Here is a 13,705-nt window from a genome sequence, read left to right as displayed (position 1 = left end):
AAATTACATCTTTTCAAGAGTAACTACAATGCAATTACAATTGCTTCCCTCTTACATATCTCAAGCATTGCGTCATGTAGACGTAACTGAATATCGTCATTGAGCTCTCGAGGTAGTTTATAGGGACGTGATACTGACGTATTGAATTTTCAAAGGTTGTCTAGAGCAAGGTCTAGTTGGTGCTGTGGCTGTGTTTATAGACTTCAAAGACAATATAGTCATACAAAGATATAAACGAGATGATATACTATGTAAATCTTGCCTACAACAGGATACTGAAGGTTACTTTTGGAGCAGCTGTTTAATGCCACATTCCTATGTTACGGCACTAAGAATGGGGTAATCATTGTATCTGCCAAATCTCGACCATTATGGCTGTTGAAAAGTGAATGGCAGTCGATAATTATGCTTTTAATATAGAGTCTATTTCAGATACGATTGATAGTAGATTTGAACATAAAAGTGGCTGTAGTAGCTATGGACACAAAACAAAAGCCACCGCCAATGGGTTTCATATGCTGAGCCGTTGGCCGAGGTGTGTGAAATATATATGATCGGCGTGGTTTACTCATCCACCCAATCCTCCCGTCTGGACAGCACTCGAGATAGTCGTAATATTATTTACAGCCATTTTCCTACAACTTCGTATACAAAACTGAGCATTTGTTCTGGCGAGTGAATTGGCCAGTTATTAGCGACCCGCATTGCAATCACAATAAAAACAGCTGCATCAGCAAAGTTGTCAAGTCTTGAACTATTTTCGACATTCTATTCAATGACAACGATTTCTACATATTCTGATATGATGGAAAACCATACAGAACTTTCGAACCCATCAACTATTCCATCCAGTACTACTCTACCAATGATAAGTGATACGATTGCCAGCGTAATGGCATACGCTATTGCAAAACCTGTTCACCACCTTGAAGAAAGCCACACACGCAGTAATCCAAGCCTGCATATCTCTGAATCATTGACTGGTTTGTCCAATCATACTATGGATAATGCAGACTCGAAACAGCCGTACAATATATCTGCAACTAGTACAGAAATCGACAATCCTCATCAACCGTCTATGGATGGTATGCCCCATCATTTGACACAGTGGTCTCAGCCGCCACGCGTCCAGCCACAATCGCTGGGTCAGATGCATACCAACAACCAGCAGCCAGCTAGTCTGAATTTAAATAGTAAGAACCTGAGCAGAGCCAGCACGATGAACTTGAATACTGGCGTTTCCAGTAGTGATACCCATATCAAACTACTTCATCCACAGTTGAATTCTGCAAGCAGTAGTCTCTACAGAGATGGTAGCATGCTCCGACAGCAACAGCAGTCCAAGGGATCTTTTGCTCAATTGGCAGCAGAAAGTGCAAAGCGTTTGCAGCAAAAGAAATCAAAATCATCAGTAATCTCATCAGCATCGGCAGTTCAACATTTAAGATCACCATCGCCAGCTTTATCTTGGGCCTCGTCCCATTCACATGCTTCTAGCAAGTTCGATCCTACCTCGTCTCAGAATCAATCGCCCTATATCACACCTGCCGTGACACATCTTGATGTACCTTTTTCGACTGACAATAGTGGCTGGTACGATCCAAGCACATCTACACATCCGTCCCAGCCACATATAGGCTCTGTTCTTCCTAATACCACAACTGCCACTTCAAATTCGACAGATGCCCCTAATGCGATGAATACTGCAATTAGTCAAGCCTCACTACACCAAACTCGCATCAAATCCAATGCCCGCCAATCGCTTCCTATCAACGTCATTCCGCCACGAAAAGATTCGGCAGATTTAGATTCAGCTAATCCATTGAACCAAGCAGCCCCTCTACTGACTTCTGACAATATTATGCATCAGCAGTCTAGCAAACCTGATGATTTTACTGATATCCCAGCGGAGGTTGGTACAGCACGATCGCTCCAAAGATATGGATCATCCACCATGTGGTCTTCTACTACTGGCCGTAAACCCGTTCGCTCTCCATTCTCCAAAGAACATAATAATGTTATTTTTTCGGGGTTCTTGTGGAAATGCAATCGTTTTGGCAAGTTTCAACAAAGAATATGTCGCTTTGATGGGGGTATCTTTGTATCACTTTCTTCGAACCTTTCTTCAACTACCCCTAAAGGTGTTCCAGTGCATGAATACGACCCTATCGACTCTCCGGCAGAAACAGTCAATACTAATTTTTCCAATGCACTTCGAACAGGATACCCATACGGCTGTCCAGTTCCGGCATTAACAATGGGTCTGATTGCTGGTCCAGTCGGTAGATTCAATCCCTCGCCAGATATTCAAGCACGCGCCTATTCCGCACCCAAATGGGTCATTGCTGTCCAGGACATGCATCAAATCCGACAATGGGATCCATTGTCCCGCAATACCAAATCTGCAGAGTCTCGTACATTTACTATTGTCACAACCAGCCATGATGAGTATACATTTAGAGCAAAGACATTGTCAGAATGCAGGCAATGGGTGTTTTTATTGTCCAAAATTATTATTTCAGAGCAGTCAAAACCAACACTGTTTCCTAAACTTGAATCTTCTGTCATATCTGTTACAACCTCGGTCCGCGAGTCTGAAGATGAGATCTCTGACTCTTCAGAGCCTTTAATTGGAGCTAGCAACGGCAATATTCACAATACCACAAATACTGCCTTTGACGCTCGGCATTGGAGTAGTACGGCAGCAACACAGTATCAGTTTGCTATGATGAGAGTGTATGCATCGCGACTGGAGAGCTGGAAGAAAATGCTGTATGCAATCGCTATCCAAGAGTCAAGTGCTATTAAACACATTACATCTATTCAATGCTCACCAGTGAATGGTATACAGGCGTTTCAGGGAACTATCACGGACATGCCTGAGCTTCCAAAGCTATCGAAACAGTCTAAAGAAACGTTGCAAACCGAACTTTTGCCTACAAGTTCTCGATCGCAGAATGACATGGCAGTCACTACTGATAGCTTCCCATCTGTAGTTCGTTTTGATATGACTCCAGTGGAAATATCTACCAAGCCATCTTCCATATTAGAGCCCTCGAACGCCGATCAGTATATATTTAGTGATGAGGATGATGATGATGTGGACGATGCTGGGTTTGGCAATACATCTCAGCTTCATTCTGACCATCGCAGGTCATTTTCTAATATAAATACGAATAATTTAAATCATCCACCTGTTCCTACTGTCCCCGCTCATCTGCGATCAATCGAGCCAATACCTGTTGCTATATCTGCTGCTACTTTAGTTTCTCCTGCCGCTTCTACTCAGCTGCCAACGGATGAGCTAAATTCTTTTGCATCAACAAAAGCTGATACCAAATATACCACTTCATCTGATTCCGAGTCAAGTCTTCGGATCAATACGACTGCTCAAATGTTGGTAAACTCGTCAACACCGGCATCTATACTGTTATCAGCAGACCAGCTCGTATCTGAGAGTACATGCACAGATACAATTTCAGATACATCTGGTGATCATCGCATGTCTATCGCTTCATCTACTCCGTTTGGTAGCGCTCCTTTATCTGCACAACGTCATTCACATCTTGCTGCTCTTGAAAACAAACCAGATCTTCCAACGGATCGTCAATTAGTTGCTGACTCTATTTCAAGTCAAAGCACTAATCATGTTGTAGATCATACTAAAAAAGCTTCTGATTTGCTTCAATCTGAGATTCACCAGGAGGAATATCCTATCTTGGAAAAGTATGCTGATAACGGAGAGGATGGTGATTCTGATGGTGTTGTCATTATCGAAACTCTGGAATACGACTGTACAATTTCTAGTGATGGTACTAGGATGGAAGATGCATTTACTGACGAGGAGAGTAGAAGTAGCGCATTTTTTTCAAAACAGTCTGATGCTGCTTTGGCAGAACATGCGTTTTCAAATGAAACTGGCAACATAACACCCATAGATTCCGAGACAGCACTTGTTGTTTACGAGGGAACAGTATCTACTACTACGCCCATCAGATTCAGGCCGCGTAGCACTTCTCTCCGGCGTGCCTATCGGCATTTGCTAAAGAAAAAATTAAGCAACGAGCATGTCGATCATATTCCATTAGCCGAGAATTCCACTGATAGTACAATTCCCAATGCACAGGAGAATGCAGCTGTAATTCCATCATCCACTATGGCTGAAAACAGCACTTTTCAATATGCCGCTCTAGAAATGGAGCTGTATACAATTGGACGAATCCCTCCAGCAGAGGCAGTACTAGATCCCAGTTCTGTAGATATTCTAAAAAATATTAAAGTGTCTCGAACAAACCAAAAACATAGTCATATTAACTTGGCTGAAAGCATATCTCCAAGTGTAATCGCACCTCCGCGAACATCTTCAATGAAACGGAATATTTCAAGCAAAGCACTTTCTAGCGTCCCTACTGATGTACCTTTACTTGACAGACAAGTCCAACCTTCTACTTCTGTACTTGCATCCTCACAGATCAAGACTGATGCTTCTCGACAGCAACAAGAGTACAGAAGTAGATCTCCACCAAAGGTTGAACCATCACTTGATGGTGTCAACCATGCTTGCAAAGCTACGATACGTCTTTTAGATAGTTTGGCAGTGGGTGCGACATCCATTGAACCGTTTTTCATCCGTGAGTTTGCCGCAATCGCTATACCACATCACCATCTGATGTTGCGTTCATTTGCTTTTACACATCTTAATGAAGAAGTGCCCGTGTTTTGTTTGCGCTATCCAAAACATGCACCAGAGATTACTCATCGCGCAGAACTACTCAACAGAGCACTGGCAGAGTTTGACGGTATTATGCATGCCTGGAATACATGTGTTGTTATTCCTTTAATTAAAGACCAAGGGATTGACGATGCAATTGATCCAGAAGTTGCACTGACTTTGAGAGGAGAAGGAAAAACAGATGCAGTTCTGGTTACTGCACTTCGATACGTTATACGAGATATTCATGCATATTTTAATACTTGATATGTTTTATTATTTCTGCTATGATTTAATTTCCTACGCCTAAACTACTTGTGAATAAATGTTGCAGTAGCAGATGTTTGAATCCGTTTGCATAGTAGTATCAATTCAGATTAAAATAGATTGCTAACACCATGCAGAGCAGATCAGTAATGTTGATAGTCGTAATTCTCTCTTTGAGCTCCACTCCCATACTGAGAATTTGAACTGCGATATGGTCTAGATCTATCTTGCCTCTGATATCGACTGTCCCTATCGTAATAGCTGTGGTTGCTCTGACTATACGACCGGCTTCGACTTTCATCCTCTCGTTTTGATGCAAGCTAAAAATTAAAATGATAAAATTACTAAACAAGCATATAATATACATAATCAGAACTGTTTCAAATCAATCGCAATTTAAATGTTTTGATAGCATACTGGTTTTTCAACAGCGTCGAGATTTGGAAGCTTCCATGCATTCAAACACTGATCACGAATTTGTATCTGATCAAAAGGTAGTGGCGTTACAACTCCAGGTTGTCCAGTATATTTGAGTAATTCCAAAATGGCTTCCCGTTGCTTTACAGCCATTCTAATATCATTCAATAACGTATTGTAAATACCATATTAATGATGAGTTGAGTTTCGTGTATAAGAGCGTAGTCCTTGGATTCATCATAGAGCCTTCTTCAAATTATACCATACTTCATATTCAATGCCTGAATGTAATCAACAAATGTCTCGTCGCTCAATACCCAGTCTCGATTCAAAATGTCTGATACTTGCTGCAGTCCCAATGCAGCCTTGTTTTCGGTATCAGGCTCAGGTTGACGAGAGCTGTAAGCACGATCAGCACTAGATTTGAGCAGATCAAACTTTGAATTGCATTCAAAAAGATGAGCAATAAGTGGGGATGGGAACGAAAGCTCGAGGTTTTCGCAAATAATGTACCTGAATTTAGATTTGGTATTTGTTAGATGTGTCTTGCTAGTTGTTTAAAATCCAACGTGGGCTGACGTTTACTTTTTCACAACTAACACCAGAAATAGCTAGCAAAACATTTAAACATGCTTATAGTAGATACCTCTCAGCGTCTGCTGGTCTGCTAGCCAGTGGTTTTAAAATAGCGATCTTGGAAAAGTGCAAATGTAAAATATACAATAGCTCTCCAGATAGTGGTGTAACTAAATCGAAGCATTTTAATAAAAATGTCCCTCCTTGATCACAAAAAATGGCATTAGTTATCAACAAATCAAAATTCCTATTGCAAGTATTACTCTATATGGATAACCAAAACTGTACCTTGCTTTAGAATATGGAACATGGAAAGAATTTGACATAGCATGCGTTGGTGTGAATGATTTTCTAGATGCATGCCATCGTGCATGGTATCGAGTTCTCCATCAGCAAGTACTAAATCAACTCCGCGACCATTCGTGGCTTTCATGACATGATCAGCAAAGGCCTTAATATTTTCCGAGTTGCAGATATCACCCGACCCATCAATACCGTACACTGCTTCAAAATCTAGCTGTGGAAAAGCACCGGGCGGAACAATCATTTTTTTGAACATATAATCCTTCTCGCCGCGCAAAGTCATCCCCCATCCACGTGCTGGCTGACGCATAAGCTGTTTGCGCCAAAGAAGATACTCTGTAAACCCTCCATATTCAGAGCAAAAATCTGCAAATTCTATACCATAGTCATTTTGCGTCTTTTGATCGATGTTGGAGAAATTAAATTGTGCATCTAAACTGGCAAGTTTTACAGCCGAGCTGTCGATAAAAACCGACTTTCCTACAAGCTCGTATGGATTGGCAGCATCACGACCTTTTATCAAGGCATCTTTTGGAAGTTCTGCAAGTGATTTCTAATAATTGATGATAATAGCAAAGCCAAAATGCCATAACAATTGAGTTGACAAGCTGATCAAATCAATGAATATAAAATACACCTATAAAATTACCTTTGCAGTTAGTAGTTGTTCAACCAAATCTGAATAGCACAGAACGTTGTAATCGACTGGCATGGCCTACATTGCCAACAGAAAATAAACTTGGAATCAACAAGACATCAGAAATGGAAATTCAACCTCAATCATTACATCAAAGATAGTGTCAATACCTCTTGCACAATGATATCAGCATGGTTCATCCATGAATTAGCTGATCTTGACTTGGCTCCTCTTATAAGCCAAGAAACAGGAGTCTCGTATCGCACTTTGACATCATTGCGAAACAGTTTTGAAGAATGAGACTGACGACTATCAGAATCAAGTGATGAATGGCTGCTTGATGGCGCATAAGAAGATTTCTGAGCATAAGGATGACTTTTATATCGAGTGGATTGATGGGAATTCGTGGTGCGTTGATAGTTTGAGTTATGGTTTCTATCTACCATGGCACGCAATTCAAAGATGTTTGGTGGAGGAATATCAGATACAAGCTTTGTTTGGTGATACTGCTCAGTATCATAAAGCAACTGAGCAACATCCACCAATGATTCCATCGACATGTTGAATCTTTGATATTTCAAGTTATTTCAAGTTATGTTTTCTGGCGAGTCAATTCTACAAGTATATATCACGTGCTAAAACTCAAATCTGGATTATTATTGGCTACAGCTGTTCATGTAAAAACACTATCTTGCAGTGCTCTTTTGCTTCAGAATCGCCAATGATTCAATATTATTTACAATTTTATACTATAAATTGACTTGAAAACACTGCGTCAATTTCAGATGTGCTATTTCAGACATGTTTTTGACAATATCGCCTTGATCATATCAATGCAGGTCAACTAAACATGCTGTAATACTGAGTTTTAAAATTTCCAGTAGATTGATAGTTGATGCAGCTTGTTATTTCCAAACATGTAGCAGCAATAACTCGGTTTAAATTTGCAGTTTTTTGTGGGCAAATTTGAATTGATTCTTTTCTTATTTTTAATTACTTCAAGGTGTTTGGCGATATCTTTAAACTGGCATCTTTCAGCTACTGATCAAGAATGAACTTGTTGAAGATCGACGGTCTAGTTACCCGGCTGCCATTCCCTGTTTATGTGTCTTTCAAGAATGGTCTGGCAACACATGCCAAATTGCCAACTCGGATTGCCTATTCGACTTTTTTAAAAAACAATGACAATACACCAGACACTCAAAATACCAAAACACCATCAGACAGTTTGCCAAAAGTGACACTACATCAAGTACGCAAACGGGGGAATTCAAATCGATATAATACAATCAAATTGGCGGGACCAATAAGCTCGTTTAATCCACAGACACTCTTGGACGAAAGCCAGGTTTCTCCAGTATCGCGATCGGCCCAAGATGCTAATGCATATCCCTCGACTAGTAGAGCTTGGACATCTCCAAAAATGTGGATGAAATCAGTTGATAGCGTTGATATTATCAATCGGTCGATTCAGCAGAATGATAATGCAGATAGCGATTTAGCTGGTGATCATACAGGACGCACGCATAATCAAGCTATTCGATCATACTCGAACAAAAAGAAATCCTCATCTTCGAGCACTACCATATCAACTATACAAAAAGATTGGGATGTTGGTCTCTTGACTGCTCCATCCACAGGAAAAATTGATCCGGCATTCTCTAGACTTGAAGCTGGCCTGCTGCCACATGGCACTACATCAGACTCGAACAAATCTAAACTTGCACCAATCAAAGATATCAAGAATGATTTCAATGACACTATTGGAGATAAATCTAAAAATGGTATTAGTGCATGGGTAAAGCCTGAAAAACAAACTGCATCGTCAGGCACCATACCCATATCTTTTATGTTGGATTGCATCAAGCATTCACCCGATCAACTTCCATATCTTTCTAGTGATGCAGTGTGGGCCATGTTCAATCGCATAAAGCAAGCCTTTTTAATCAAAGAACTAAGTATTCACGATTGGCACAAGCTTTTTGCAAGGATTGTAGACATGTCGGCTTCATTCAATGATAATCCAGATCCTAAAGAATTTCAGCGAGCCATTATTTTGCTACAAGAAATGAAACAATGTGGTTTATGTCCAGATGCATTTGTATACGGATGCATGTATCGAGCCACTCGTGATCGTATTAACATGGTACTGATGATTCACCAGCAAGCCGTTAGCGATCTAGCACGATTCAAACGTCAAGGATTGGTTGTCAAGGCTCATGATATTCCTGCCGATTATCCACTTTCCAACAAATCGATTCGCACTTTGTTGGCCGTGCTGCTGCGACAAAAAAGGAAGGCTCGTACTCATTCTAATGCAATTTATCAGCTCTACGAAAATGTAATTGATACTCCAATACTGATGACAACTGATACATATCTTGGATTTCTTAAAGCGTTTACGGACCTTGAAGACAAGACCATGGTTGAGCGTATTCACCACTTTTTAGCAACGCGTGCAAAAATGACTGGTGATCTAAACATTCAGGCATATGAAGGAATCATGTTTGCTCATTTGAAAATGAAAAACTTTAGAGCAGTTCGACGCCAAATGGAAACGATTCTTGAAAAAAAGTCAATCAAACCTCGATCGTAAGTTGATTTGTTATTTTTATGACTGTTTTGGCACGCAAATAAGATTGATAGATGAGTTGTACTTTAACATTTTATTAAAATGTATAACCATAACAGTGCAACATACCGGTTAGCTTTACAAGCATACGAGCAGCTTCAAGACTATGCATCTATATATACTACAGATGCTTTGATGAGACGGTTTAACGTTCCTATAGATTCCGAGATTTACTCTATTCTTCTTAGAACGGCATTAACTCAAACTGACAGTCTAGACAGAATCAAAAGTCTACACAAGCGAATCAATTCACATATGAAAACTAGTTTTGAAACGTTGACTTCTAAGTCGAGTTCAGTCAAGGATCAAACTATATCTGAAACTTCAAGCCCACTCTCATATACAGTATATGAACCTCTTTTAGAAGCATACGCTGCAGTAGGTTCATGGGACGATGTTCAAAAAGTATTCAATCAAATGATTAAAGTAAGATCTATTGCTGTTTCCAGAAAAAACAAAGAGCAAGGATTTCCTAGCACGACTGCTGCATTTATTGAATTTTCTAGACCCAATGACATATGGAGACTATCTAAACATGTACGCGAGGAAACTCAACAGCAAAGACCTACTCTTGCTTCAACTTCGCTTTCAGAAAATGTTGATGGTAGCACTGACACAAAGCCCATGCTCATTTCAGAAACTGTGACAACACAGCCAAACAGCAAACCTTTGAATGAACCATCAACTGTGCACAACAGGCTTACTAGTCAAGATTTTCGCAAGTTTTTCCCACCTGAGCCGTCACGACGATCGTTGCGTGCTGTTGTCTCTCACCTTGCTACCAAGCTGGATGCTATTCAACTGAAAGAGTTTTTTTTGAAACATGTTTTGACCAAAGATCGTCTAGGATTATATGCCATGCATCGTCTTTTTTCTCAAGCCGAAAAGATTAAAGAACTAGTAGCTTTGTCGCAAACACAAATTAAAAAAGTAAAGACGGAGATGCCAAACATACCTACACCCAGTCAATCTAAAGGCTCATTTGGTGAGGGTCGACGTCGAAGAAAACTAATTACCGAACATAATAATAAGATTCGCGAGCTCAAGAAAAATATACTGTGGGCGTCAAAGCGGATTAATCGAGGAATACCTATTGATGTTGGATTTAACGGACCGCTTGTGTCAGTATATACAGCGATGAACGATGCATGGCGTGCCGCTACTGATGCACGTATTGCCTCTGTACCTAAAACAAGCAAGCAATCTGGTGATGCAAATGAAGTGGATGATACATCCATGAATACTGCAGAAAATAATGTACTTTGTTCTGACTTGAAAGGTGAGCTACTGATGCAGATGGAGCATCTGTTGACTGAATTGCAGAAAATTGAGGAAGAAACAGTTTTTGCATGTGGATTCCGTGGTCTTAGACCATCCAAGAAATCTGCTGGCGCTTCGTCTAAAGATGAAAATATACTGGGTGACGACTTTGAAATCGAGTTTATTGATGATGACGAACCACCAGAACACGATGCTATACCAATGACGCCTTTGACAGAGTCGCATGCACACATTTCTGAAGGGTTTTTGGTTCAAAACCAGCATGACCAAAAGTCGACTACCCAAGTCAAGATCACAAACTCAAGCAAGTCGACTATACAGGGAAAAAGCAGCGATATCTTATTTTGGGAAAATGAATAATAATGCATACTTTTAGTAGAATGATGTGCATGATCGTTTGTTGAACGGGCATAGGTTTGCACGAGATTAATATATTTGGAATACACCCACATTAAAGGCTGGTGAACCACCACATGGCCCAAACTCCGCTACAAAAGGTTCTGTAAAAACATACTATTAAAAATACGGGTCTTTAACCAACCACCATAGTCGGAAAAAGAAAGCTCTCTCAATCATAATTTGGACTGCTTGTCACATGGCCTTTTTGAGATTTGCTAATAGTTATGCTGACATGGTTTAAAAGTAGAACTGTTTGTTGCCTATCGTTGAGTACATTAACCTCGGTCGTATTTACGATTTAAATCTACAGTAAACTGAAAATCCACATATAATCTGATTTAAATTGAAATCAAGTGCATCTTACAAAATGAAACTGCCCACTCTTTGGAAAAAGAAAAGTAAACTGGTAAACACCGCTGCTGGCGAAAGTGAATCGCACTCCACCCACATTGACAGCCAGATCTGCAGTAATTGCTCGGTTGACAACGACTATGCTCATCACCATCCATGTCACCATAAGAACCATTGTCCGCACACTATGCCACAAAGTCCAAGTTCAACCAAAACTCCAATCGTTCATAGCAACTCACCTAGACGCACCCTATACAGTGAATACGACGATTTGGAATGTTTCACCAAGCATCCCTGTCTGGGAGAAGTGCAGACAGCCTCACACTCTAACCTTTCAAGCCGTTTACACTCATTACCACATTCACCCATAAGCTATTGCGGGTCTTGCTCTCAAACTCAACCTTTTGTACTTTTACAAAAGCCCATTACTTGCAGTTGCGTCGCGACTCTTGTAGATCTGAACGACCAAGTCATCGACATTGGACCTTCTGATTCTGCTTGCAGCATTGCCGCATCCAACCCGTCTATTCAAACCAACATCCTTGGTTCTGATTTAAAATCTACAAACTTAATACAGGGACCTCTGTCTCAAGCCGACGAAAAGTCGGAGATTTGGAATGGCCAGGTTCTCTCTTTCAAGTCAACAGATACAGATGTTTTATCATATCGGCTTTGCGATCACACTACTGTTACACTAAGTAGACAGTTTAGCATGAATCAAACCAAGAGTGTACGGAGCACACCGGATTTAATATCCTCACCAAAGCACTCGAATGTGCAGCATTGGTGCAATCAAGACTCGGATGACAACTTTTATGCTAAATCTAATGATACCGCTGTCGATCCTCCGGTTCAATCTAATCATACTTTTATTTCAAGGCGAAAGAGTTTTTTCAAAGGATTGTTGGACTCCAACACAGAGCCTAAACGCACGGTACGACCAAAATTGAATAGCGAACCTAAGCCATCGCGCTGGACATTGGCTGATGATCAAAAGGTACTTTATTAAAATAGACAACGCTTTTGGTAACAGCTATGTATCTAAAAGTAATATATCTGCAAAGGTAAAGGATGTAGGGAACGATCTCAATTTTAAAAAGACAACCAAGACTACCGAGTCTAGCATTCCAAAACCGACATCGAAAATAGCAAACTCGCTTTTTCAATGGTCTAAAAACCCATTTTCTTGGCTGAAATCTCATTCCAGCTGGTGGCAGGCCAACTCGACACGATCCCCTTTTTGTGCCAACACAGGCCCCGCACCAACCAAAGTATATAAAAGCTCATTTTCAAGCACTCAGCAGGATCCTTTGCCAGACACTCAACCATCTACACCTTTCTGCGATGTAGCGGAGGAAGTCAACACCGACTCGCATAAACTCAGCCATCACACTTCTAGCATGGTGCAGCCTATTCCAGCTCGTAATTATGAACACGGTCTTCATGTTCCGTCCATTGGCACAACTCCCAGGAACAATCTTTCCAATACTGAGAGTAGATCACATCATCAATTTGTTGGATTTAATCAGAAAACTAGCGTGTTGGAAATGATGGAACAACTGGCCGATAATCAATCAATGAATGAAAAGAAACTCCGCAGAGGCAGTTTCCAAAGTAAAGGAGCGGAAATAATAGCCAAATCCGGACTTGCTGGATTTGCTGCTTCTGCTATGGCGGCAGCAGCAGCAACTGCAACTGCCACCGCTTCTCGATGAATGCAGATAGATACTTTTCGGATTACACTTGTCAAGGCTACGCTTACATGTATGATTTACCATACTTTTTCGATTTCTCGACATTGTAATGAAACCTGTTGCTGTTGTTATAAAATACATGTATTGACCGCAAATCCATATACAAGTGCATAGCTCAATATAAAACTAGACTGATTTACCGGCTTTGGATTAACGATCCTGCCTACATTGTAGTCGTCTTTACGTAAAACGGAGCACTTGCAATTACTATTGCTTTCAAATAAATAATGATTGAATACTCACATTGGAAATTGACTTTAGACACTCTCAATTCTTGAACGCAACGATCATTATATGATACAATCAAACGGTGCCTTGAACTGAGATTCTCTTTTTCTCATTTAGCACATTCATGCATTGCAATCCAAACATGAGTT

At 40.5% G+C, this 13,705-nt stretch overlaps 4 protein-coding genes across 4 annotated transcripts; 3 read left to right on the top strand and 1 right to left on the bottom strand.

Annotated features, from left to right (window-relative positions):
* Window positions 1-775: 775 nt before the first annotated feature.
* Window positions 776-4,978, top strand: BATDEDRAFT_87659 (uncharacterized protein; the record flags this gene model as incomplete). Its single annotated transcript, XM_006678201.1, has 1 exon — window positions 776-4,978. One exon carries the CDS (start codon window positions 776-778, stop codon window positions 4,976-4,978), a length of 4,203 nt encoding a protein of 1,400 aa, XP_006678264.1.
* On the bottom strand, window positions 4,970-7,471 carry BATDEDRAFT_34868 (uncharacterized protein; the record flags this gene model as incomplete). Its single annotated transcript, XM_006677962.1, has 7 exons — window positions 4,970-5,298; window positions 5,396-5,549; window positions 5,663-5,908; window positions 6,042-6,141; window positions 6,260-6,827; window positions 6,924-6,989; window positions 7,082-7,471. 7 exons carry the CDS (start codon window positions 7,469-7,471, stop codon window positions 5,122-5,124), a joined length of 1,701 nt encoding a protein of 566 aa, XP_006678025.1. The 3' UTR covers window positions 4,970-5,121.
* A 491-nt stretch (window positions 7,472-7,962) lies between these two features.
* On the top strand, window positions 7,963-11,203 carry BATDEDRAFT_34867 (uncharacterized protein; the record flags this gene model as incomplete). Its single annotated transcript, XM_006677961.1, has 2 exons — window positions 7,963-9,503; window positions 9,603-11,203. The coding sequence occupies 2 exons, from the start codon at window positions 7,963-7,965 to the stop codon at window positions 11,182-11,184; spliced, it is 3,123 nt and encodes a 1,040-aa protein (XP_006678024.1). The 3' UTR covers window positions 11,185-11,203.
* A 387-nt stretch (window positions 11,204-11,590) lies between these two features.
* On the top strand, window positions 11,591-13,289 carry BATDEDRAFT_87660 (uncharacterized protein; the record flags this gene model as incomplete). The annotated part of the gene is made up of 2 exons (XM_006678200.1): window positions 11,591-12,571; window positions 12,639-13,289. The coding sequence occupies 2 exons, from the start codon at window positions 11,591-11,593 to the stop codon at window positions 13,287-13,289; spliced, it is 1,632 nt and encodes a 543-aa protein (XP_006678263.1).
* Window positions 13,290-13,705: the final 416 nt, after the last annotated feature.

The sequence above is a fragment of the Batrachochytrium dendrobatidis genome, assembly GCF_000203795.2.
Source record: "Batrachochytrium dendrobatidis JAM81 unplaced genomic scaffold BATDEscaffold_4, whole genome shotgun sequence".
NCBI classification, from domain to species: domain Eukaryota; kingdom Fungi; phylum Chytridiomycota; class Chytridiomycetes; order Rhizophydiales; genus Batrachochytrium; species Batrachochytrium dendrobatidis.
This window is presented reverse-complemented; position numbering and strand designations above follow the sequence as displayed.